The sequence below is a fragment of the Myotis yumanensis genome, unplaced genomic scaffold (assembly GCF_028538775.1).
Source record: "Myotis yumanensis isolate MYYU_CA2020_CCGP unplaced genomic scaffold, mMyoYum1.0.hap1 SCAF_16, whole genome shotgun sequence".
Taxonomy (NCBI): Eukaryota; Metazoa; Chordata; class Mammalia; order Chiroptera; family Vespertilionidae; genus Myotis; species Myotis yumanensis.
Window position 1 is genome coordinate 42,892,949 of NW_027223767.1, and position 25,581 is coordinate 42,918,529.

The window sequence follows — 25,581 nt, forward strand, 5'->3', positions numbered from 1 at the left end:
GTCTTGGGTCATTAAGAAAAACAAAACTGAAGATTGTATTCCTGTGTTTGCTAGATTGGTAGGCCAACGTACTCTTCTTTTTTAAGCTCCCAAAGTAAAGGTGCACGCTGCCTGGTCACTAACCTGGCATAATGGAAAGGTAAATAGAGGGGCAGGAAGCCGGGGCTTCGCTCCTGGTTCCACTGACTTGCTCCCTGGCTGTGTGCAAGTCAAACCTCCTCTAAAAATCAAACAGGTTGACCTAGAGTCACTCTCCAAAGTCCCTCCCAGCTGTAATATCCAGGAATTCACTAGAGCTTGGAAAATGTTCTAGTTATACCCCTACTAAGAGCCCTGGTACAAGGTTGATATTGGTAAAAAGAAGGGAAAGAAACAGTGAAAATAATTACCTAGTGGAAACCATTGAGCTGTTCCCAGGTTATGGCAAATTTGGGAGACCCAGGCCCCTGTGGGAATTTGGAAGCAGTTGGCTTTAAGGAAAATGCTGTGGGACCAACTGATTCTCAAGGGACAAAAGTCACCAAGACTCCTTGTGGGAGCCAGGAGATCAGTTGCTTCACTTTATGATTGTACCGTTTATGGGTGATCAGCAGAGAGGGAAAGGCAGTGGGTGGAGTGTGGAGGCAAGGCAGCCCGTGGAGTCAGACAGACCTGACTTCTAATCCCAGCTCTGCCTCTTACCTTGCTCTCTCCTTGCCTTAGTCTTCTCATCTGTAATAGATTGAAAATAATATCTACGATAGGGCTTTATCAGAAGGCAGGAGAGACGGTGGGAACCCCCAGGTTAGCAGGGAGGAAGTAGTTGGTGAGACTGGGAAGGAAAATCTGGTAGAGTCTAGTAAGGCCTAGAGTAGACTGAGAGGGTTCTAGCTTCAGCCAGGGTCATATGTAATTCTTGTTCCGAAAATGAAGGCGTGAAGCTGTTTTTGGTCCAGCCTTGGAGGAAGCAGCTTTTGTTCTAAGGCCTTGCTGCTTGGAGTTCAGGTACCTCCAGATGTCTGTGGGGCCAGGCATGTAGCCTAAATGAGAGAAGTGACATACATGTTTTTTTCTCTCTTAATGCTACTATAAGGAAAACAGTAGCACAAGGGCAACCGTCACTTGGCTCCTGTATCAGAGAGACAATAGGGAATGTTAGGGACTGGGGCAGACACAGAAAATGTCTAAAGAGGAAGCCATTCCCCTGCTCTGGTTAATTGCTGGCATGAAGCAATTGGGACCTATTTTCTGAAAGAAATAGGGGAATCTGGGGGTTTTATGAAAAAAAAATCTACATTTTCTAGTACTGGTAACTACTATTTAGAAACTATAACAACCACCACACACTACTGTGGGCTGAGTAAATGTTTCTGCAGGTGAGATTCAGGATGCAAGCCCCAGTAGCAACCTTTGAGCAAGATACTCTCTTGTGGGAGATTGTGGAGAGAAGCTGGCAGGGTCTAGCCCAGCCGTGGGCAAACTACGGCCAGCGGGCCGGATCCGGCCAGTTGGAAATGAATAAAACTAAAAAAAAAAAAAAAAAAAAAAAAGACCGTACCCTTTTATGTAATGATGTTTACTTTGAATTTATATTAGTTCTCCAAACACTCCATCCATGCTTTTGTTCCGGCCCTCCGGTCCAGTTTAAGAACCCATTGTGGCCCTCGAGTCAAAAAGTTTGCCCACCCCTGGACTCTAGCCTCTGGGATGAAGCAGGAAGGCGAGACTGGGGGAAGAGAAAGCCAGGGGACCAAAGACAGCAGAAATAGCCACATATGACAGCGACAGTTGTTTGCCTTACATCTGTCTCAGGTGCCTTCGAAGTGACTCAGGGGAAGGTAGGCAAGAATGCCGTCGTGAACTAGTTCCTTTAAAAGTACATGGGCCTAGCCCTAGCTGGTTTGGCTTAGTGGGTAGAACGTCGGCCTGCTGACTGAAGGCTCCTGGGTTCGATTCTGGGCAAGGGCACATGCCTGGGTTGCAGGCTAGATCCCCAGTAGGGGCCGAGCAGGAGGCAGCTGATCAATGATTCTCTCTCATCATTGATGTTCCCATATCTCTCTTTCTCTCTGAAAAAAAAGTACATGGGCCAAGTTTCTTGCTATGTGTGCCTGAGGCTCTCCCGCTAAGAGTAAGCAATTTGACCTTTGTTGATGTCATTGTTGTTCTCTTTGAGGCAGACAAATATAAGCAGTCATAACTTGTTCTTGCTACTTGGACAAGGATATGAAAAAGAGCCAAGACAACCCACAACTCGAGGCCAAATTCAGGGTCGGTTTTTTCTCTCCTCAAGTTAACATTAACCTTTAGGTAAACGGGGCCACTCCTCAAGGGCTTGGTAAACCGGAGCCGTTGTGGATGGAGGTTGAAGGGAGTGGAGCTGGCTGTTTACCTGGAAGGAAGGGAGCAGCCGAAGGTCAGGATTTCATGTACTTTAGCCTTCTTGAACTTGCCAAGAATGTGCCTGTTTGCTGGGCCCAGGTTTCATCGCTAAGTTGCACTGAGCACAACTCTTTCTTCCCCTGAGCAGGTGTCACCATAAAGGGACCTGGGTGTAAGTGACAGCCCACTTCAGCAAGGGAGAGAAACAAGTGCCCATCCTTGGCCAACTTCATAATTCTGCCTCCCTTTGGGGGTGGCTGTGAGCATCCAGTGAGATGGAATATGTGACAATTATTTGAAAAGTCCACATACAGATTTATTATTAAACTAGTGACCCGGTGCACAGATTCGTGCACATTGAAAGGAAATTAATTAGAAGGTGCTGGTGGGGTGGGACTGGGTGAGATGGGCTGGACACGCCCTGGAGCCAACCTCTTGCAGTCCCTCCCCGGCGTCTGAGGAGTGAGCAGGGTCCCTCCAGCAAGTGGGGTCCCTTGGCCTGGCCTGCGGGGATTGGGCCAAAATTGGCTCTCTGACATCCCCCAAGGGGTCCCAGAGTGCGAGAGGCCCCTCTGCAAAGTTGCCGTGGTACAGGGTGTGGAACGCAAACCCAAGTGTGCAGTAAACCAGATTAAAGGCCTACAGTGCCCCAGTAACAACATAACCCATGGCTAAAGGTGGAATTGTGCGGCCTTGCGATGAATTGGGCTCCCTCCTCTCTGGTTTCGGGGTGTGTCATCCGAGAACCGCCACAGCCAAGTCACTGCAGCTTGGCAGCTCCTGCATTGAGCGTCTGCCCTCTTGGCGGTCAGTGTGCATCATAGTGACTGGTCGATGGTTGGACACTTAGCATATTAGCCTTTTATATATATAGACTAGAGGCCCGATGCATGAAATTGGTGCAAGGGGCTCGGGCCTCACAGCCACAGTGGCTTGTCTCAGCCCTCGCAGTCCCAGCTTCATCCAGAAGGTCGTCCAGAAGGACAACTGGAAGGATGTCTGGAAGGTCTTTAGGCTGTCGGGTCTAATTAGCATATTACGCTTTTATTATTATAGATTATTTATAGGTTTAGAGCCTCTCCCCCCAATTTTGGTTTGGGAAAGGGGCAGAGCAAGGTGGAAGGGTGTAGTCTTGTTAAAAACATGGCTGTAAGGCATAAAATTGTCTCGAATTAGCAAGTCTGGGTACAGAGGAGAGGTGATTCCCAAGAGGTTGTGTGGCTGGTGAGCCTGCTGTAATTGCATATTGCTGGTTGTAGTCCAAAGGGTTGGAATCCCTCTGGGAAACAACATGGTGATAAAAAGAAATAAATACATAACATACATAAGCTACAGAATTTTCATATTCATTAACCTAGTACTCCTGATTCTGGATATGTATTGTAAGAAAACAATCCCAAAGAAGTAAAAGGCTTTCTGTACATGAAAGTGTACATTTTAGAGCTAGTTATAGAATAATAAAATTGGAAGCAACTTACATTGTTAACAATAGGGCAATGGTTGGTTAAATTCAGACACATTCCTTCAATGGGATATTATTACACAACCATTAAAAACTAGAAATATGTAAAGTTGGCTATAACCGAAAGGATATTGATATGATATAAAGCGGTCAAAAAGCAGATACAAAATTCTTTACATGTTATGGTTACTATTATATAAGAATAATTATGCTTGAAATTAATAATAGCCCTGCTGGTGTGGCTCAGTGGTTGAGCCCTCGACCTTTGAACCAGGAGATCACTGGTTCGATTCCCAGTCAGGGCACATGCCCGGGTTGTGGGCTCCATCCCCAGGAGGCATGCAGGAGGCAGCCCATCAGTGATTCTCATCATTGATATTTCTATCTCTCTCTTCCTCTCTTCCTCTCTCTGAAATCAATAAAAAATATTAAAAAATTTTAAGAATTTGCCAGCACCGGTTTGGCTCGGTGGATTGAGCGTCAGCCTGCGGACTGGAGGGTCCCGGGTTCGATTCCGGTCAAGGGCGTGTGCCTGGGTTGCGGGCACATCCCCAGTGGGACATGTGCAGGGGGCAGCTGATTGATGTTTCTCTCTCATCGATGTTTCTCACTCTCTATCCCTCTCCCTTCCTCTCTGTAAAAAATCAATAAAATATATTTAAAAAAAAAAAGAATAAAAAAGAATATACAAAAGGGCCAATGTTGCCATGTTAGGGTAGAAGAGCTAAAGGTGACTTCTCACCCTACCCTCTCCTAAACTTCCTTTAATGTTATAGTATTTCAAAAATAGTAATAATAAATTAGAATAAATTAGAATAAAGATGTTATCACTATCTTTACAAGAAATTGAAGAGTATGCGAGGGAAGAACAGATAGTAGCAGCAAGAGGATTACAGGCATTAAAAGAGAGGACCGGGTGGTAGGAGGTTGGCCAGGGTTTGGAGGTGAGGAGAGGCAGGAGAACACCAGAAATAGGCTTGATGGTCATAGAAGTCTTAAATGTGAACAGGATGTAAATCAGTTAATTAGGCCTGGGCAGTTCTGGGTTACCCAGAGGCAAACTAAGCACCTTCTTAAGGATTAGTGAAGCAGGGGTATTAAAAACCATTAAAAAAAAAGACTTGATATTTGAAATTCAAGCAAACATCAAAGAAGTCATCATGGGTGTGGAGGGAAGAAAATTTTGCAGGACTTCCTTATGAGTATTTTACGATTGGTCTTGTTTTCACTTGGAATGGGATGGTGGGGGAGACACCTCTTCTGGGGTTGGGGTCTCCGAAGCTCTGCTTTGGGCCCTGGGCTTGAGTCAGCCCTGCACTCCATGAGCACCGGCTGCTTTCGCTGTCAGGACAACAGGTTGCCTACAAGGGGTTTCGTGCAGTGCCCAAACATTAACAGGCCTCCTCAGAGCGCCTCATCTGCCCCCCCTGGGACCGACTCCCTCAGCTAGGAAGGCTTGCAGCGCTTGTCAACCTGTGTGTCTCGAACAATGAAAATACATCCTGCAGATCAGATATTTACATGACGATTCATAGCAGTAGCAACATTACAGTTAGGAAGTAGCAACGAAACTAATTTTCTGGTTGGGGGTCACCACAACATGAGGAACTGTATTAAAGGGTCGCGGCCTTAGGCAGGTTGAGAACCACTGGCTTAGGGCTTGGTTCTGAGGCTGTCCCCAGACGCTCACTCACTTTAATAAGAAGATTGTTTACCAGGTGGTGCCAGGCATAGCATCTCAGCCGGCTCCTGAAAGTCCCAGGAGGGAGAAACCACAGCCAGGATTGGCCGCGTGAGTCCCTCAGGCCATCGTCAGGGGCAAAAGATGGAATGAGCTCCCTCCTGGAGCCTGGCCCCAGCGGTAGAGGTGTGGTGGCCTTTGATAAACGGCAACCTGGTGCTGGGTCCCAGAACACTGGTGGACCACCGCCGTGAGCAAGAGAGGGGGTCCCCCTGCAGGTGGACCCAAGTAATTGCCGCTCTCTCTGCCTTCTTTCCAGGGGGGGCCTGTATTTCCCCAGAGTCTCCTCCCAGTCCAGGGAGATGCTCCAGCCTCAGCCTTTGGAAGGCAAGAAAGGGACAGAGTCAGAAGAGAGGGAGGACAGTTCCACGGCAGATCTGAAAGAAATCGTCACCTTGGCTTTGGTGGGAGAGAACATTGCGATACCAAAGGGGCTTCAGAATGCCCAGCTGCAAGGCAAGAAGAAGAGGAAGAAAAGGAGGTTAGGATTGAAAGATGGGGGATGGGGACCCACGTTGGTAAGAGCAGGAGGGGCCTGGGAGGAAGGGGGCCTTGACTGCTCATGCGCCGGGAGAGGAGAAACTGTCCGGTGAGACTGTCAAAATCACACCACTTCCGGTTCAGATAAAAAGGAGCCACTCTAGATGATGTTTTCTAGAGTGAGATGATGGTGCGTGTCACCTAAAACCACACCTTGCCCGAGTCTTTGTTGTGTCTGTGTTCAGACTGCCTTTTATTATTATTTTTTTTAAATGGTGTGCGGCGGGCTGGTTTTCCCGCAGCCCCACCTGGGATGGGATGTTCCCGGGTGTGGCCTCTTGTTCCGGCAAGTGTGTCTGTCTCTGTCTTGCTGCTCTTCTTTTTCTCTTTTCCAGATGATTGGTGATCAATCTGTGCAGCTGCCGATATGAGAGTGGTGAGCATCTGCATTCAAGGAATCTGCGATGGGGACCCACTGGGCTCCCCCACCGGGTTGGGAAGGGTCACGCTTATGTATTTTTGAGGAAGAAAAGGGGTGCCTCCCAATCCTGTTCTTTGCTTCTCTCAGCTCATTTAACTATTTGAGGAAGTTGGGGAGCTCATTCCAAGAAAATAAGGGTTTGACCGCAGTGCTGTGTTATTAGGGGATCTGATTGTAGAGAAGGCAGCTGTTGCTACAATCAGTGGCTCTTTTTTAATTTTTAATTAAAAATATATATATTTCTTTTATTGATATCAGAGAGGAAGGGAGAGGGAGAGATAGAAATAGAAACATCAATGATGAGAGAGAAACACTGATTGGCTGCCTCCTGCACGCCCACCCTGAAAATCAAACCTGCAACCTGGGCATGTGCCCCTGCCCGGAATCGAACCCAGGACCCCTCAGTCCGCAGGCCAACGCTCTATCCACCGAGCCAAACCAGCCAGGGCTAAGTGGCTCTTTTTTAGAGCACAACTTCCAAACGGGCAGTCCCTGAGCTGGAGATGACCTGTAGGCCTACTTTGTTCTACAGAGCAGAGGTGTTGTCATTATTTTAATTTCAAATTTGGGTGCTTTGGGCCGGCCCTGACTCTCCTGGTCACTGCAGGCACTTCCTCCTTTCCAGGCCCTTGAAGGCATTTGCGTTGGTGTTGGCATCAGCTCCCAGTTACCAGAGCTGACAGGGACAGGGGGAGAAGGATGTGAGAGCGTGTGTGTGGATTTGATGAAATACATTGTGTAATTTTTTTTCTGTTAATTGACTCTACTAATTAAGCTTGGCTCTGGCTGATGTTAAGGATTTAGGGCAGTGATGGCGAACCTTTTGAGCTCGGCGTGTCAGTATTTTGAAAAACCCTAACTTAACTCTGGTGCCGTGTCACATCTAGAAATTTTTGATATTTGCAACCATAGTAAAACAAAGACTTATATTTTTGATATTTATTTTATATACTTAAATACCATTTAACAAAGAAAAATCAACCAAAAAAAAATGAGTTCGCGTGTCACCTCTGCCACGCGTGTCATAGGTTCGCCATCCCTGATTTAGGTTTATATTCCCTGAACATTCAGTGCCTCGTGTTTAGGGGAAAGCCAGACGCCCACTTCCTGGCCAGGGGAAGCCAGGTTTTTTAAAACATTCATCCCAGATAACCTTCTAGGGGATGATGGGGCATAGGCTGTATTTTTTTAAATAGCTTTCAACTCTTTGTGTTCCTTTCTTGGCGATGATGTCTCTAGGGCAGGGCAAGATGGCTTCAGTCCCAGGGAGCCGAGATGTCTCACTTCGGTGCTTAGTCTGGGAGCACTGGGAATGTAACTTCCCCACTTTATGCTCCTCCCTCCCCTCCCGGGCTAATGGGCCTTTCCTTGTCCAACCCCCTGGCAGTGCGTAGGGCCGCCCAACAATATGGCCTTCGAGAGGGAGGGGAAAATGATGACTGGACTCTCTACTGGACGGACTACTCAGTGTCGCTGGAGCGGGTGATGGAGATGAAGAGTTACCAGGTATCTGGGTCAGAGCTGGTCCTCAGCATAAGTGGGGTCCTCACTGTCCCCCAAGGGTATCCCATGGCTACTCCCGTGTCCCCCATTGTTCATGAATTCCGGCTTCCGTTGCAGAAAATCAATCACTTCCCGGGGATGAGTGAAATCTGCCGCAAGGACTTGCTGGCCAGGAATATGAGTCGCATGTCAAAGTTGTTCCCTAAAGATTTCCACTTTTTCCCTCGGACCTGGTGTCTTCCTGCTGAGTGAGTGCCTACCCGAGCTCCCTTCTCCACTCCCCACCCCAATTCCATTTCCCACAGGATCTCCCATCTCTTTCTCCTGTTCAGGAAGAGAAGGGATATGGGGTGTGGCCAGGGTTCCCAGACTTTCCTCACTTGCTTAGTAGCAACTTAGAAGGAAATGTGATTGCCATCAGGTCAACAGGCATCTCCGGATTTCATAGCCACCGAGGACCATTGAGTTAAGTGACTTCTCCACTGGTCACAAGGTTCCTTTGAGTTAAAGTGCAAAACAAGAAATATAGGAAGACTGAGATTTATAGTCCATTAAGTTTCTTTCTCTCTTCTGAATATACTTTCTTTTCTTTTTAAAAAAACATATTTTATTGATTTTTTTACAGAGAGGAAGGGAGAGGGATAGAGAGCTAGAAACATCGATGAGAGAGAAACATTGATCAGCTGCCTCCTGCACACCCCCTACTGGGGATGTGCCCGAAACCGAGGTACATGCCCTTGACCAGAATCGAATCTCAGACCCCTCAGTCGGAAGGCCGATGCTCCATCCACTGAGCCAAACCAGTTAGGGCTATACTTTCTTTCTTTCTTTTTTTAATATTGATTTCAGAAAGGAAGGGAGAGGGAGAGAGAGATAGAAACATCAGTGATGAGAGAGACTCATTGATCGGCTGCCTCCTGCACGCCCCACTCTGGGGATCAAGCCAGCAACCCAGGCATCTGCCCCGAACAGGAATTGAACTGTGACCTCCTGGTTCATAGGTCAATGCTCAACCACCAAGCCACGCTGGCCAGGCTGAATATACCTCCTTCAAAGTATGTTCAAAGATGGTATTTCCTCTCTCACACTCTGGCTGGAGTGGAGATGTTACAGAGGAAAAACTGAGCCCAGAGTGGGGCAAGAGGCCGATGGACCCAAGGCCACATCACTGGGCTTGAGCCAGATTCAGATCTCCAGATCTCCAATCTGCAAACCAGAAGATCGAACTCCTTGGCCACAGCTAACGTTATGGGGTGTGCAGTACCTGTCGGCACCCTGCCTGCGTTATGTCCTGTATAAGAGAGGTGTCATCACCCTCATTGTGTAGATGATGGAATTGAGGCTTTCAGGGGTCAAGTCCTTGCGAAGGGTTACACTGGCAAGTGGTGTTGCCTGGGTTTAAATCCAGGCCTGAATTCCCTCTAAAGCCCATCTTCTCCCCACTGTGGGTGCTTTCCTGGCTCTCCTAGTACCAGGCCTCGGGGCATCTGTCTGTCAGTCCAAAGTGTTTGTCACATTAGATCATTTTGTTCGTTTGTTTTTTAAATATATTTTATTGATCTTTTACAGAGAGGAAGGGAGAGGGATAGAGAGTTAGAAACATCGATGAGAGATAAACATCGATAAGCTGCCTCCTGCACACCCCCTACTGGGGAAGTGCCCGCAACCAAGGCACATGCCCTTGACCGGAATTGAACCTGGAACCTTTCAGTCCGCAGGCCGACGCTCTATCCACTGAGCCAAACCAGTTAGGACTGTTTGTTTGTTTTTTAATGTACGGAGTTAGCCTTCCTTTTTACTGCTTCCCAGCTAAAAGTGTATCTCATTCCCTCCCTGTCTGGTAGCTGGGGAGACTTGCAGAACTACAGCAGGTCAAGAAAAAATAAGACATACATTTGTAAGCCGGATTCGGGCTGCCAAGGGAGAGGTATATTCATCACCCGGACGGTGAAAGAAATCAAACCGGGGGAGGATATGATCTGTCAGCTCTATATTTCAAAGGTACTTCTTCATGGTGATTGTTTATTTATCTCCACAGCAACCTCGGGCTGTAGCTCCACTGGACCGAATGAGGAATGAGGGAATGGAGGGCAGGGGTGAGGGTGAAGCCGAGTCCTGCCTTCTGCCTTGGACTTTGTCAGCCCAAGCCTTCTGACCTGATGTGACATGTGCCCGGGCCAGAGCGTCCCTCAGCCTTGCACCCTGTCCATTGGCCTGGCTCTACCAGGCTGGTCCCTTGCCTCTAACAGACGACAGCTGGGAGAGCATCTTTGGTCATTGAGGAGAGGAGAGTGGTCCTGGATCGATAGTGGTAACCAGCTTTACTCCATGACTGGAGGTCAGAGGTCTCAGCGGGATAGCCCACTGCAGGAAGGGAGCCCTGCGGAAGCCTGCATGGAGGGGGAGGCACCGGCCAGCATTGCAGTCCAGCACTGCAGGGAGAACTCTTACAGAACTGCAACAATAACATAGCCCTGGATAGTGACAGCATGTTCTTCATCACAGGCCGTTTTTATTTTTTTAATTCTCACCCGAGGATATGTTTCTATTGATTTTTAGAGAGAAAGGAAGAGACATTGAGAGAGAGAGAGAGGAGAGAGAGAGAGAAAGAGAGAGAGAGAGGTGAGAAACAGCGATCAGTTGCCTCCCACACACGCCCTGACTGGGGATTGAACCCACAACCTAGGTATGTGCCCTTACTGGGGATCGAACCTGCAACCTTTTGGTGTATGGGACGATGCTCAACCAACTGAGCCACCTGGCCAGGGCATCACAGCACTTTTTAATGCTATTTAAAAAGTGTGGTTTAGTGACTTGTACAAGATCATGTGGCTAGTCACTGAGCCCAAACCCCCTTTTCCCTGTCCCCAGCCCTGGCCAAGTCTGCACTCTGTAGCAAGAGGCAATGTTGGCGCGGACGCCAAGAAAACCAGACGGGGTGCTAACGACTTTCAATCTGAATCTCTCCGATGCCGGTGTAACTTCCGTTCTCTCCTCCAGCCCTTTATCATCGATGGGTTCAAGTTTGACCTGCGGATTTATGTGCTGATGACATCCTGTGACCCTCTCAGGATTTTTACGTACAAGGAAGGACTGGCCCGCTTCGCCACAACCACTTACTCCCACCCTTGCACGGACAACCTGGTGAGCTCAGGGAACATGCTGCCTTACCTCCCTCCCTTAGTGTGATTTATTTATTTATTTTATTTTTTAATTTTTTTTAATGTATTTTATTGATTTTTTCCAGAGAGGAAGGGAGAGAGATAGAGACTTAGAAACATCGATGAGAGAGACATCGATCAGCTGCCTCCTGCACATCTCCCACCGGGGATGTGCCCGCAACCCAGGTACATGCCCTTGACCGGAATCGAACCCGGGACCCTTCAGTCCGCAGGCCAACGCACTATCCACTGAGCCAAACCGGTTTCGGCTCCCTTAGTGTGATTTAAAAAAAAAATCCTAGTTAAATCCACTGACACTTTAACATTGTGGATTTGGCTACCTTGGCTGAACACTTCACACTTGCTGGGTTGCATATGTTCTTTCCTTGAGCCCTCCCAGGAGCCCTCAGGAATAGGCATTATCACCTCCCGTTTACAGAGAGGAAACGAAAACCCAGAGAGAAGGAGGCCTTGTCCAAGGTCACAGAACCAGGAAGAGATCAGCCTGGGACTCAAGGCCAGGTCTGCCTGACTGCAAAGCCAGAGCCACAGTTCCACACCCCGGGAGTGCCCTCAGGCAGGGCACCCCCCAATCTCAGGAGGAATTGGAGTTTCTCATACTCCAGGCTGTGGGATACCCTTTCCTTCTTCCTCTGTGCTGCCAGTTTTAGCCCTAAGACCCCCCCCTTTTTTTTTACATATTTTATTGATTTTCTACAGAGAAGAAGGGAGAGGGATAGAGAGCCAGAAACATCGATGAGAGAGATCGATCAGCTGCCTCCTGCACACCCCCCACTGGGGATGTGCCCGCAACCAAGGTACATGCCCTTGACCGGAATCGAACCTGGGACCCTTGAGTCCGCAGGCCGATGCTCTATCCACTGAGCTAAACCGGTTCACCCCCCCCCCCCTTTTAAAAAAAATATCTTTATTGATTTCAGAGAGGAAGGGAGAGGGAGAGAGAGAGATACAATCATCAATCATGAGAGAGAATCATTGATTGAATGCCTCCTCCCGCCCCCCCCCCCCCCACTTGCTGGGGATTGAACCCAAAACCCGGGCATGTCCCCTGACCCAGAATCAAACCGGTGACCTCTTGGTTCCTGGGTCCACGCTCAACTGCTGAGCCACACTGGGCTGGGCCCCCTTTTCTTCTTTAAGCCCCAGGGGCCTCAGGAGGAGGCGGGAGGCCTGCCCTTCCTCTGACTCCATAGACTGCGTCTCTTCCCCCAGGATGATATCTGCATGCACCTGACTAATTACTCCATCAATAAGCACAGTTCCAATTTCATTCAAGACTCGCTCTCTGGCAGCAAGAGGTAAGCAAGCGGCCTCACGTCTCTTCTCTTTCCCTGCCAGTCTCAGAGCGGCGCTCTGGGATGTGACCAAATCCCATCAGTCGCATCAGCGTTTCCATCTTGGGTCACGTGCTCTCAGAAAATATTTCCTGGCCTCTAAACCCAGAACAGACTCCTTAGTCTCTGCCCTCTGGCTGTTAATCATTAAAAGAAGGCCGCATAGTAAACCCTAGGAGGGTGGGAGGAGGAGAGATAAACACTAACTGTTTCCCCAGCAGGGTACACACACACACACACACACACACACACACACACACACACACACTCTCACTCACTCACTCACTCTGGTTACCGTTGGCCCTTCTGACATTTCCAAGCCAACAGATATTTATTGATTCTGGTCTGCGCGGGAAAGGCCGTGCCAGGCAGCGCTTCCTAAGCTGTGGTTGCCTGGTGTGTGGCTCCAACTGAGATTCTCAAATGGTGTGTCACGCGGCCCCGTGTGACCTGACCTGTGGCTAGCTGGCTTTCCGATTCTCCAGAAGAAGGGGAAACATGAGAGGAAGGCATGAGCATCTTCCCAAGCAGCTTTTATACGCCTGCTGTCGTCTAATCCTGTCTCATTGGCGTTTTAAGAGAAAGGGGGACTGAAGAAGGTGAACATGACCCGACAAAGGAGAAGGAAAAAGGGTTTTTGTGGAGGTCTTCCGTGTGTTTGGGCCTGAGCTGGGTGCTTTGGGTGCATTTAAAAAATACATTTTTATTGGTTTCAGAGAGGAAGGGAGAGAGATAGAGAGATAGAAACATCAATGATGAGAAAGAATCATTGACTGGCTGCCTCCTGCAGGCTCCCCCCTGGGGATCGAGCCCGCAACCCGGGCATGTGCCCTGACCTGGAATCGAGCCGTGACCTGGTTCATAGGTTGACGCTCAACCACTGAGCCACACCGGCCGGGCTGCATTGTTTCCCCCATTACATTTTTACAACACCATGGCCGAGGCATCGTAAACTACCCTTTGTAGATGGAGAACTGTGAGTTAGGCGCCATCTCATTTTACAGATGAGCAAACCGAGTCTCTGAGAGGTTCAGTTGCCTCAGTCACACAGTTTTGAATGCCACAGCAGGACAAGAAGGTCGGTAGGCAGACGCGGAGGCACATGCTCCTTCTCCTGCACCAGATTCAAAGGACTGATAAGCAGGCCGTCTGTTTGGCCTCAGAGCATCAGAGAGGCTCGGTGCAGGGGCAATCACGGTGTCCTCCGTGGCAGAGTCCCAAAGAGCAAATGGGAAATCACTACGCGAGGCCTGCTTGAAGGGTGGCGTCGTGCTGGGTGGGGGTGACCTCCCTTTCCCAGCAGGTCTCTGGGGCAGAGACCGGGTCCTCTTCACCTCTCAGGGAGCCTGGCACATAGCTGGTGTGTTCAATGGAACTGGCTAACCCCTGGGCATTAACAGGACACTGTGCATTCACTGTGATGTGCCTGCATCATCCCGAAGAGGCTGTGTTGATTTGTAACGGAAGCTCCCTCTGACCTGCCCAGTGTGGAGCTGACTGGAGCAACCCCTCAGATGTTTCCTCAAAAACCTGGACACATCCCCTGACCTCTGTGACAGGGTGACCAGCCATCTCGGTTGGCCTGGGAGTGAGGGGTTTCCTGGGATGTGGGACTTCCTGGGGCAGTTGGTAACTCCATCTGTGGAAATGCCCTTTTCCAAGTGGGCAGTCCTGACAGAAAATTTCTGTGTCTTTGGTGTCCCCAGAACCCCCTCAGATTGAGGTAGAACTCAGGCAGTAGTGTGTGTGTGTGTGTGTGTGTGTGTGTGTGTGTAAGTCTATCTATTGATGAGAGAGAGAGAGAGAGAGAGAGAGAAACATCAACCCATTTTTCTACCCATCCATGCATTCATTGGTTGACCCTTGTGTGTGCCCTGACTGGGGTTGGAACCCACAGCCTCGGCATATTGGGACAATGCTCTAACCAACTGAGCTACCCACCAGGGTGGTAGTTGTGTTCTTAAAAGGCTCCCTAAGTGCTTCTAATGAACACCAAAGAAATAACCACCAAAACAAAAGCATGAGGTAGAGTACTGGTTTCTTATTTTTTTTAATTTATCCATTAAGCTTTCTACCCAGGATACTCAGTCCCTGTCCAAGCCCACGGGTGTGTTCTGGGTCACAGTGAAAGTGGCCAGGCAGGCCTTACATGTCATTCTATCTGTGCCCGCTCCAGGGCTGTGGCGGCTTGAGGAGTGTGGCCCCGTGGCTCCCGCACGACCCCCCTGAGCTGACAAAGTCCTGGTGCCCCCCAAGCTCTTGGGTGTCCATCCCTATTGGCTCTGGCACCCTATTTTCTACGGAAGTTTCTGGTTCTCGGCATGCCGTGGCCTTAGATGACCAGAGGTGGGCTGCCCAGCCTCATGCCTGTGGTTCCCCTCCAGGAAGCTCTCCACCTTCAACACGTACATGGAGAGCCATGGCTACAACGTGGAGCAGATATGGAGAGATATCGAGGATGTCATCATCAAGACGATCATCTCCGCCTACCCCATCATCAAGCACAACTACCACACCTGCTTCCCCAACCACACACTCAACAGCGCCTGCTTCGAAATCCTGGGCTTCGACATTTTGTTGGACCGCAAACTCAAGCCCTGGTTGCTGGAGGTAGGGAGGCTGGGGCGAGGGGTGAAAACTGGCCCCTGTGTTTGGGATCGGCCAGCTTCAGGTTCATCTTTCCGCCCTCCCAGCGCAGCTAGATCTGTTTAATCAACTTAAAGGCACCGGTTCCTCCCCTGGAGCTTGCTGCCTGGGGCTCCTCCCTTAGCTGAGAAGTGGCCACCAGAGGGGGTTAGACGGCCAGGAATTGGAGAATTCCTTGTGCCTTTTGGAGGTCCACCCGGACTTGGAAACTGGTCTCAGAGTGACAGCTCTACGTTTTGTAACACAGGGTCCTTTTACTTCCCAGAAAGGGGGTGCTCTTCATCCAAGCTGGGCTGATGATGTTGAAGATCAGGTGGGAGCTGCAGGCCTGGCTCTCAGGGGCTGGACCGCTCCGTTCCCAACAGAGAACGGCCTGGCGTCTGTGGCCACAGGAACGGGTGCGGAGCTGCGCAGTGATGTTCCTGCCTCCCCGAGACCCCAGGGTGATGGGAGGAGGAGGAGAGAAGCTTCCGGGTGGCGGTCTCTCTTCCAGATTGTACTTGTGCCCGAGCAGTCAGTGATCCAGTCTGCACTGGGAGGAGGGGTGAGGGGTGTGGGTGCAAGTCAGAGGTGCCAGCTAGTGCCAGCTGCCAATGACAAGAGTCAGCCTTTGGGGTGGGAAAGCCCAGAATTACACATCAGATTCCCGAGGCCTTGCCTTTCCTCCACTCCCAGTCCTTGTTCCCAGGTGTGGGTGGGAAGGAGAATATGGCTGTTTGGAGCTCTTACCTCAAGAGCAGAATTAGCTACCAGGAGCAAGCCTGCAGAAACGGCTAGAACTCTTCCAGTGTCACAGAGTGCCTCTGAATAATAGGGACTTTCCTATGAGCAGGAACGTGTCTTCTCCCTTCTCCCACCTGTCTCCCCCGAAAGCCCGGTCAGGATCTCCAATGCCTCATTTCTTTCTACTCCCCACCTCCCCGCCTGGTCCTTTGGACCGCCCCTTCCACCTGCTCCAGGCACGTGAGAGGACACCGTGGAGGGGAAACCAAAGACGGGGTACTCCCTGATGCCTCCCAAAAAGCAAGAACTAAAATAACAGCTAGTTATCCCTAGCTGGATTGGCTCTGGATAGAGCATCAGCCTGCGGACTGAAGGGTCCGGGTTCAATTCCTGACAAGGGCACATGCCCAGGCTGTGGGCTTGATCCCCAGTAGGGGGCATGCAGGAGACAGCCGATCAATGATTCTCTCTCATCATTGATGTTTCTATCTCTTTCTCCATCTCTGTTCCTCTCTCTGAGATCAATTTAAAAAAATATATATATATAGTAATAAAAGCGTAATATGCTAGTTAGACCAGACAGTCAAACGACCTTCCAGATGTCCTTCCAGACGAAGCTGGGGCTGTGAGGGCCAAGGCAAGCAGCCACGGCTGCGAGGGCCAAGCCCCTTGCATGAATTTTGTGCATCGGGCCTCTAGTGTGTGTATATATAAAGAAATAAAATAAAAGCTAGTTACTCTAGGGGGGTTCTACCTTCTCCGTTCCTCACTGTGGCTCCAGTCCAGACCTTCTCCCTTCCCAGGGCCCCAAGGTGGGCTTAGGTCGCTCCCTGGTGGTGGCGTTTAGGCCTCACTCTCTGCTTTCGCTCTGGACAGCCCAGCTTCCAGCTGCCGTCTTGCCCTCACAGGTCAACCACTCTCCGAGCTTCTCCACCGACTCCTGCTTGGATAAGGAGGTGAAGGACAGCCTGCTGTATGACACCTTGGTCCTGATCAACCTGGGGAGCTGTGACAAAAAGAAAGTCTTGGAGGAGGAGAAGCAACGGGGCCGGTTCCTGCAGCAATGCCGTTCCCGGGAGGCCAAGTATAGTAGCCGCCCCGCCAGGGACCCCATTTTTATTACTGGTCTGTCCTGATCCAAGTTATATACAATAACCTACTCGTTATATGGTCTTTTTAAAATATATATATTTTTATTGATTTCAGAAAGGAAGGGAGAGGGAGAGATAGAAACATCAATGATGAGAGAGAAGCATTGATCAGCTGCCTCCTGCACACCCCGCACTGGGCATGAAGCCCGAAACCCAGGCCGGGATCAGACCCGCGACCCTTCAGTCCACAGGCCGATGCTTTATCCACTGAGCCAAGCCGGCTAGGGCTCATTATGTGGCCTTTATGTCACTTTTCTGGGCCTCTGTGTTCTTTCTGTGAAATGGAGCGAATGATACATAGAGTTCTTGGGGGGAATGAAATGGTGTATAAAAGGCTTACTTACCATAATGCCTGGCATTATCGTTTGTGTTTGAGACTATTAAGAATTTTGCCTGGAGTTGGTGGGGAGGGGAGTCAGCAGCGCTTACAAATGATTATCCCACTTGGAAAATTAGTTTATATTTGTGGAATGTGGCAGTTTGAATATTTTTACTGTGACTATTTCTTTGTCTCTATTTTAGGAGATTTAAGTTATAGGTACAACTATACATAATGGAGATAAGCTTATTAATATCAGATGAAGATTTAAGATTTAGGGATTACCAATACGAAAAGTAAAACCATTCCTTTTTTTTTTTTTAACCAAAAGAAAGATTTGCCTGTCCGCCCCCGTGTTACTGTGTTGGCAGGAGCTAACGTGTCCCTGCTCCCTGCTGGGAAGCACTGGCCTTACAGAGGCCTCCTTCTGCAGAGTGAGTCTAGTGTCCGAAGACGCTGAGCCTGGGCAGGGAGATGCCTGTGTTGATTTTCAGACCCGCTGTGGCCCCTGCCTCATGTGCGGAGCTAGCCCAGTCCTTCGAGATGAAACTTCTGGAACCGAGGCCATAGCATCTGTGTCTGGAAGGCATTTTCATGTGTACTGTCTTCTCTGTACGGAGGGTGGTAGGCAGTGGGTGTAGTATGGTCCTGTTTCGGAGCTAAGGAGGCAAAGACTCTGGAAGGGGAACTGACTTGTACTAGGTTACCTTGCTGGTAAGCGGCAGGTCTGGACCCAGAGCCCCAGGGGTGTGTGGCCTGGGGTTCCAGGATGCCCTCCACTGTGTAGCTTTCTCTAAACTCCTGGAGGAGGAGGCAGCATCAGCTAAGGCGCAGCTAGGGCCCTCTCCTGTATCATTCTTTTTTTAAAAAAATATATTTTATTGATTTTTTACAGAGAGGAAGGGAGAAGGATAGAGAGTTAGAAACATCGATGAGAGAGGAACATCAATCAGCTGCCTCCTGCACACCCCACACCGGGGATGTGCCCACAACCAAGGCACATGCCCTTGACCAGAATCGAACCCGGGACCCTTCAGTCCGCAGGCAGACGCTCTATCCACTGAGCCAAACAGGTCAGGGCTGAATCATTCTTCTTGTCACAACTTGGCCTGGATAGCTCAGTGGCTCTTGGTTTTCCTGCTGTAAAAGGGGCTTATCATGCCTCCCTCGCTGACCTCCAGCTCCCCAGGGGGCTGTGAGGAAGAGTGAGATCATCAGAGCTCATAAAAGTGCATCCAAGAAGCCCTCAAATTTAGCAAAACACACGCTGTCGTTCTCCAGAGAGTGACAGGGTAGGAGGGGCTGTGATTGGGAAGGTGGCCATAGTCTGCCTGGTCAGAACTAAGCCAAGAGGGAAAGGGGTTTTACTTGCAACAGGAGAAAATCTGATGAACTCTCAGAACTGTCAGAGAAGACTGTTCTTTTCTGTGTTTGTTTTTTTTAAAAAATATATATATTTGTATTGATTTCAGAGAGGAAGGGAGAGCTAGAAATATCAATGATGAGAGAGAATCATTGATCAGCTGCCTCCTGCACACCCCCTACTGGGGGTCGAGCCCGCAACCCAGGCATGTGCCCTTGACCGGAATCGAACCAGGGACCCTTCAGGCTGCAAGCCTATGCTCTATCCACTGAGCCAAACCAGCTAGGGCCAGAGAAGACTGTTCTAAACAGCTTTTAGCGCTTATGATGGGATGGCTAGAATCCTCTCAGGGAAACATTTAGGAAATACCGATGGACCCCTGTTGTGTGCAAGGCCCCTGCCTGGCCCTAGATGATATCCAGCTTGGTCACGTTTCTGCCAAGCATCGAGCCATGTCCCAACGCAGCCCTATGTTCTGCTTGCCAACAGGATCAAGGAACTCAAGGGTTTCCAGGCCTTGCGTCGAGAGAAAACTGAGAAGTATGAGAAGGAAAACTGTGGAAGTTTCCACCTGATTTATCCCAATCTGACTTCGGAGAAGTATGAGAAGTTTTTCCAGGACAATAACTCCCTCTTCCAGAATACTGCCACCTCCCGGGCCCGGGAGCTGTACGCCCGGTAGGAAAGCACCTTCGAGGTGGGCTTGACCTGCTGGGTGACTGGCCTGGGTCTGTGAGGAGGGCTTGTGAGCTTCAGTCTCCAACCTTGAACTTGACAGGGAAACATTTGCTTTAGTGTCACAAGGACCCGTGTTGTTAAGTAGCTATGTGGCTGTTTCTAGAAACTCACCCCTACACACCCCTCTCTAGAATGCCCAGCCCCTCAGAGCTGCCTCCTGGGTTCCTGCAGGTATATAATCTGAGAGCTGGGAGGGACTCATCCCATCCAGTGCGGTCCCCGCCCACCACCTCATTTTATGGGAGGGGAGGACGGGGCAGAGAAGACATCATATAGAGTAATGACAGGAAAGAGACAACAGTCCGTCTCCTGATTCATGGGACTACGTTATTTCCATTACATTATTGGCCAGAGGCCCAGGATATGAAGTGGTCCATTGTGGGAGCCCCTGACTTTGGCCTGTCCAGACCCTCTTTTCAGCACCTGTCATGTATGGGATCTGTTCTGCTGGGAGGTGGGGAGCGAGATAGGGTTGTGGTGGAATGTGGTGGAGTCCCCTTCCTGTGTATTTCTCCTTGGACACTATTCCTAAGCCTGGGAATGACGTGGTGTAAGGGCTGCCTCTCCTCCACCTCCTGTTCTGTGACCTTCAATCACGTGTGCAGACTGGACATGCCTGGGGAGGGAATGGGGAGTTCTCTGCCCTTTGCCCAGTCTTGTCCACCCCATTCAAAGCCCATCCCTAACCTACTGACACTCACTGTTCCTCAATGGGCAGGCAACTGATCCAGGAGCTGAGACTAAAACAGGAGAAAAAATCCTTGCAAACGAAAGAGAAGAAGGTAGAGATGCAGGGAGAATCGGTAGGCGAGCACGCGAGAGGCAAGGGGGCAAAGAGCTGGCAACAGACACAACAGCGAAAATACAAGGCCGCCGCCACCCAAGTCTCCAACCAAGTAAATCCGGATGGGAGGGGAGCACCCGTGCCCAGCACCCTTCCCCGGCTGCGGCCAATTCACAGAGGGGGGGCGGGGGGATGCCTAGGAAGCCACTGCTCAGAGCCCAGATACACTGATGGATGAAGGAATGGGCTGTACAGAGGGCTGGGCCACAGGAGGGGGACCCCAGAAGTCACAAGGAGCCCAGCGTCCTTCAAAGGACCCCTCCATCCAGGCAGAGAGGACGCTCACTGGTCTGTCCTTGCCTCCATCAGTAGGAGTTAGCAGCTGGGAGGGTGAGCACCATCCCCACGTAGGGAGCGGGCTCTAGGACTATATACTCATTGTTCCCAGCTCCAGTTGGGGTTGTAACGCTCTCTTCCAGGAGGCCAGGGGCACCGCCTAGAAAGGAGGAAGCAGGGAAGAGGTTCTGGGAGGCAGGACCCTCAGAACATTACATGGGGTGACTGACCCCAGCTGGGTGCTTCCAGCCTGCTCTCTGCTCAGAGTGTGGGCAGTCCCCCACTGTGGGCCACGGTTGTCCTGTGATCTGCATCTCTGGATTCCCCACGTCTCTGCCTAGCTCTCTCTCTAGGCTCAGTGGAGAGATTCAGTTGACTTTTCAGTCCACCTCCTTCTTCTCAATGACTCACCCAAAGAGACAGGATTAGAGCACGTGCTTGTTTGTTTTTATAACTTTACTGGGGCCATAGACCCTCTGAGTATCGATAAAAGCTATGGAATCTCTTACTATGACGTATACAAAGATAGTTTTTAAAAATATATATATTTTATTGATTTTTTACAGAGAAGAAGGGAGAGGGATAGAGAGTTAGAAACATCGATGAGAGACAAACATCGAACAGCTGCCTCCTGCACACCCCTTAGTGGGGATGTGCCCACAACCAAGGTACATGCCCTTGACCGGAATAGAACCTGGGGCCTTTCAGTCCGCAGACCGATGCTCTATCCACTGAGCCAAACCGGTTAGGGCTACAAAGATAGTTTTAAGTGGTTCAAAGACCCCGTGAAACCATCCATGAGCTCTCTAGGAGTCCCTGAACTCGAGGTGAAAAGCCCCAGATTAGAGAGACTTTCATTCTGATCGCTTTCCTTCTCCCCCTCATCTCCTTTGCACCTACTCTTGGGGGCAGATGAATCTGGAAGTGAGCTGTGTGTTCAGTTTCCTCCTTTCCAATCCCTCCAGTCACTGACGTCAGTGCCCTGCGCGTCTGACATGCTCTCGGATGTCGGAGATGCAAAGAAAAATGAGACAGAGATCAGTCTCAACCAGGAGGCCCCCAAGAAGGAAGATGGCCCTGCTTCCCCCGGGCCTTCCTCTGCGAGACATTACTGCTCCCTCCCCGACCTGAGGAACTCAAGCCTTTTCAGCTGCTCTGGCCTGGATCTCAGTAAACCCATCTCCAGAATCAAGGAAGCCAAGTGTGCCTCTATAGTGAACATACTCCCCAGCCCCGTGGTAAGTGGAGCGGTCTACCCGCCAGGGGGCTGAGCTCGGGAGGCGGTGGTGGGACCCTTGCTTTCTTGTCCCTTCTCTGCCCCCCGACTTCCTATGGGTCCTTTGAGTAAGCCTCCTCCTCCCCTCCCTCGGCCTTGATTTCCCCACGGTGATGCCCAAGTTGTGGAATGGCACAGCTGCTAGGAATAGAGGCCTATACTTTTAGGGCCGTTAGAAAGGCTGGCCCAGGCATCCCCTCTTTTTAGGCCAGGGCACCTCCTCGGGCTCCTGTAACAAATGACCACAAACTTGGTGGCTTAAAACACACATTTATTCTCTCAAGTTCTGAAGGCTAGAAGTCTGAAAACAAGGGCCAAGTGGCAGGAAGTCACAGAGAGAATAAGTATTCGGGGGTCACTTCACCCTCTGGGGACCACAGCTCCTTCACTTGGTGGTGAAGTTTCCCCTCTCAGAACTTTAGATTCCTCAGGCCCTGCTGTTGATTCTGCTGCTATCACCGCATAAATTCATCACATCACCACCTCAGGATTTCATGGACGTGGGGAGTGGAGAAAAGAGAAGGAGGCCTTTGAGCCAAAACTCTAGGGCTATTTTATTTATTTATTTATGTCTGATGTCATTTGTCTTTAGCCTGAAAAACTCCCTTTAGTGTTTATTGTAATGCTCCCCTCTCAGCTGGTGATGAGCTTTCTAGTTTTGTTTACTTGAAAAAGCCTTTATTTAGCTTTCACTTTGAAGGATATTTTTGTTAGACCTAGAATTCTGGGTTAACATTATTTTTCTTGCAACACTTTCAAAATGTTCCACTGTCTTCTAGTTTTCTTTCTTTTTTAGAGATTTTTAATTGATTTTTAGAGAGAGAGGGGAAGGGAGAGAGAGAGAGAGAGAGAGAGAGAGAGAGAGAGAAACATCAATGTGAGAATGGAACACTGATGGTTGTCATGGGGGATCGAACTTGCAACTGGGCATGTGCCCTGACCAGAATTGAACCGGCAACCTCTCGGCAGATGGGCCGATGCCCAACCAATTGAGTCACACTGGCCAGGGCTCTTTCTTTTTTAAAAATTTATAACATTATCCCCTGTATGCAATGTGTCACTTTTTAATGGATGCTCTTTATCTCTGAATTTAACCAATTTGATTATGATGTGTCTGGGTGTAATTTTATTTGTATTTATCCTATTTAGGATGCTTGAACTTAATGGTTTTGTAAATTGAGGACTTTCACCATATTTGAGAATTTTATAGCCGTTATTTCTTCAAATATTTTTTTCTGCCTTATTCTGTTCCTCTCTGTTTTACTTTCTGTCTCTATGACTGCTCCAGGTACCTCATATAAGTAGAAATATACAATATTTATACTTACATGTCTGGTTTATTTCACTTAGCATAATGTTTTCAAAGTTCATTCATGTTGTATTATGTATCGGAATTTTCTTCTTTTTTAAGACTGAACAGTATTCCATTATATGCATATACCGCACTTTATTTATTTATTCATTCATCTTTTGGTGGACATTTGGCTACTTTTGGCTACTATGAATAATGTTGCTGGGATCATTGGTGTACATAGTTTTTTAAAAGGAGCTAATAACTTATTTTGAGTGTATACCTAGGCACAGAATTGCTGGTCACAGGGTATTTGTAATCTTATTTTACCAAGTATTTCTAGATGATTCACCAGAATGACTGTCTACATTCTCATCAGCAGTGCATGAGAGCCCCTGTACCTCTGCATCCCAACAGCTTTCTAATTTTTCCTAATCTAATAGCTGTAGAATAACTATTTCTCTGATTACTAATCTCTAGTGTTTAAAATCTCTGTCACATTTGAAGACCTCCAGAGAAAGCTCTGTGGACATCCTCACCATATTCTGCTCTAGTGTTTAACCCGGTGGTCGGCAAACTCATTAGTCAACAGAGCCAAATATCAACAGTACAACGATTGAAATTTCTTTTGAGAGCCACATTTTTTAAACTTAAACTATATAGGTAGGTACATTGTTATTAACTTAATTAGGGTACTCCTAAGCTGGCCTTTGCTAAAAACGTCCTCAATCTGATTGAGGTATGTTCGCTGAGGTCGACCCTTCCAACTCTCCCACCCACACTCGTCTTGTATACTTGTTTCGTCTATCTCCTTTCGTTCATCCTCTCTATATGTCCAAACCATCTCAACATACCTTTCTCAATCCTCAACACTACATCTTCTTTCACTCCACAACGTTCCCTAAAATTAACTTAATAAACTTTAAAGTTTTAAGTCTTAGTTAAACTATAGGTGCGTTGAATAAAACTTGATATCATACTTAATAACAATATTATATTGATAAAATTAAATTCCTTACAATTTACCTTACAATATCCATAAAATTAAATCATGACAATGACTGACAAACACTAATGTGAACAATGGCCTTGCATCTCCTTGGAAAGTTTGGGTAAGTCAGGTTTGTATGTTGTTGTTTTTAATTTTAGGCATGATTCCAGGTTCTCATCAATAAGACGACTTCTCAATTTACTCTTGATAAGGTTCATGCTTGAAAATGATTGTTCGCATAAATATGTAGACCCGAATAAGGAAAGAACAGCAAACGCTAGTTTTTTCAGTTGATTATATGAGTCAGAAATACTATTCCCCCCACTTCTTCTAACGCCACTTCTTCAAAATAGACTCGCCCAGGCGGAAAACTGACTTCTGCCATGGGCCACGAAGTTTCAATCACACTGTACGTGCGTGCCCGCACGTGGTGTTTTGTGGAAGAGCCACACTCAAGGGGCCAAAGAGCCGCATGTGGCTCGTGGAGCCGCAGTTTGCCAACCACTGGTTTAACCAATTCCTGGTTAGGAAACTATTCTAACCCAATCTTTCATCCTGCTGATGAAATCAGTTCTTTTTTTTTTTTTTTTTTAAATATATTTTATTGATTTTTTTACAGAGAGGGAGAGAGATAGAGAATTAGAAACATCGATGAGAGAGAAACATCGACCAGCTGCCTCCTGCACACCTCCCACTGGGGATGTGCCCACAACCAAGGTACATGCCCTTGACCGGAATCGAACCTGGGACCCTTCAGTCCGCAGGCCGATGCTCCATCCACTGAGCCAAACCGGTTTGGCTGAAATCAGTTCTTAATCTGTTTAAATCAAGAATGGCATAGCAAGGAGCCCTTTGCTTTCCACAATCTCATTTTGGATTGTTTTCTCTTCCAGCTCTTATCGTCATTAGAGACCTCAGAAACCTGCACCCAGTTCTCAGACTCCCCTGAGTCCCCGCTGCTGAGCACGACAAACAGCCCAGAATGCAGTAGCCCAGAGATGGACAGAGTGGTCTCCCTTAAATGCAAACAGCAGACCCCCCAGTACCTCTTCCAGGAGAAAATATCAAAAATTTCTCTGCCGACAAAATCCCAGCGCTACTCGTTGAACCCACGTTGGACTTGGCTAAAGAATAACTCGAGGAAACAGCACCTGATGTCAGAGCTGTTCACCAAGGTTCACCTGAGGGAGAAGCTCTCCTTGTTCCCAGCTTCCTACAACGCAAAGCTGGCGTTACGTAACCAGTCACGTGAGTGCCAGCCTGTTCAGGGATATACCCAGAGCCCGTGGAGTAACCAACAGAACCAGTCCTAATCTTTGGGGAGCATCCAGTCTGAAGGGGGATACATTCCCTGTCCTTAGGGTGACCGCAGTCTGATGGTGGAGACATAGTCTGTGTCCTTAGGGAGTCTCCAGTCTT

The 25,581-nt window shown here is 48.8% G+C and overlaps 1 protein-coding gene across 2 annotated transcripts in view; it reads left to right on the top strand.

Moving 5' to 3' along the window:
- Positions 1–25,581, top strand: part of TTLL6 (tubulin tyrosine ligase like 6) — a 31,521-nt gene that overhangs the window by 3,324 nt on the left and 2,616 nt on the right. Inside the window, exons 2-14 of one of the 2 annotated variants that reach the window (XM_070394151.1) lie at positions 5,824–6,044; positions 6,442–6,480; positions 7,913–8,031; positions 8,146–8,276; positions 9,873–10,029; positions 11,029–11,172; positions 12,423–12,508; positions 14,929–15,154; positions 16,822–16,997; positions 19,236–19,424; positions 20,203–20,380; positions 21,570–21,842; positions 25,056–25,410. In XM_070394151.1, coding sequence (XP_070250252.1) covers positions 5,867–6,044; positions 6,442–6,480; positions 7,913–8,031; positions 8,146–8,276; positions 9,873–10,029; positions 11,029–11,172; positions 12,423–12,508; positions 14,929–15,154; positions 16,822–16,997; positions 19,236–19,424; positions 20,203–20,380; positions 21,570–21,842; positions 25,056–25,410 — 2,251 coding nt within the window. In that variant the 5' untranslated portion in view covers positions 5,824–5,866. Of the gene's footprint in view, positions 1–5,823; positions 6,046–6,439; positions 6,481–7,912; positions 8,032–8,145; positions 8,277–9,872; positions 10,030–11,028; positions 11,173–12,422; positions 12,509–14,928; positions 15,155–16,821; positions 16,998–19,235; positions 19,425–20,202; positions 20,381–21,569; positions 21,843–25,055; positions 25,411–25,581 lie in introns of those variants that run through there. The other variant, XM_070394152.1, reaches the window with a different exon arrangement.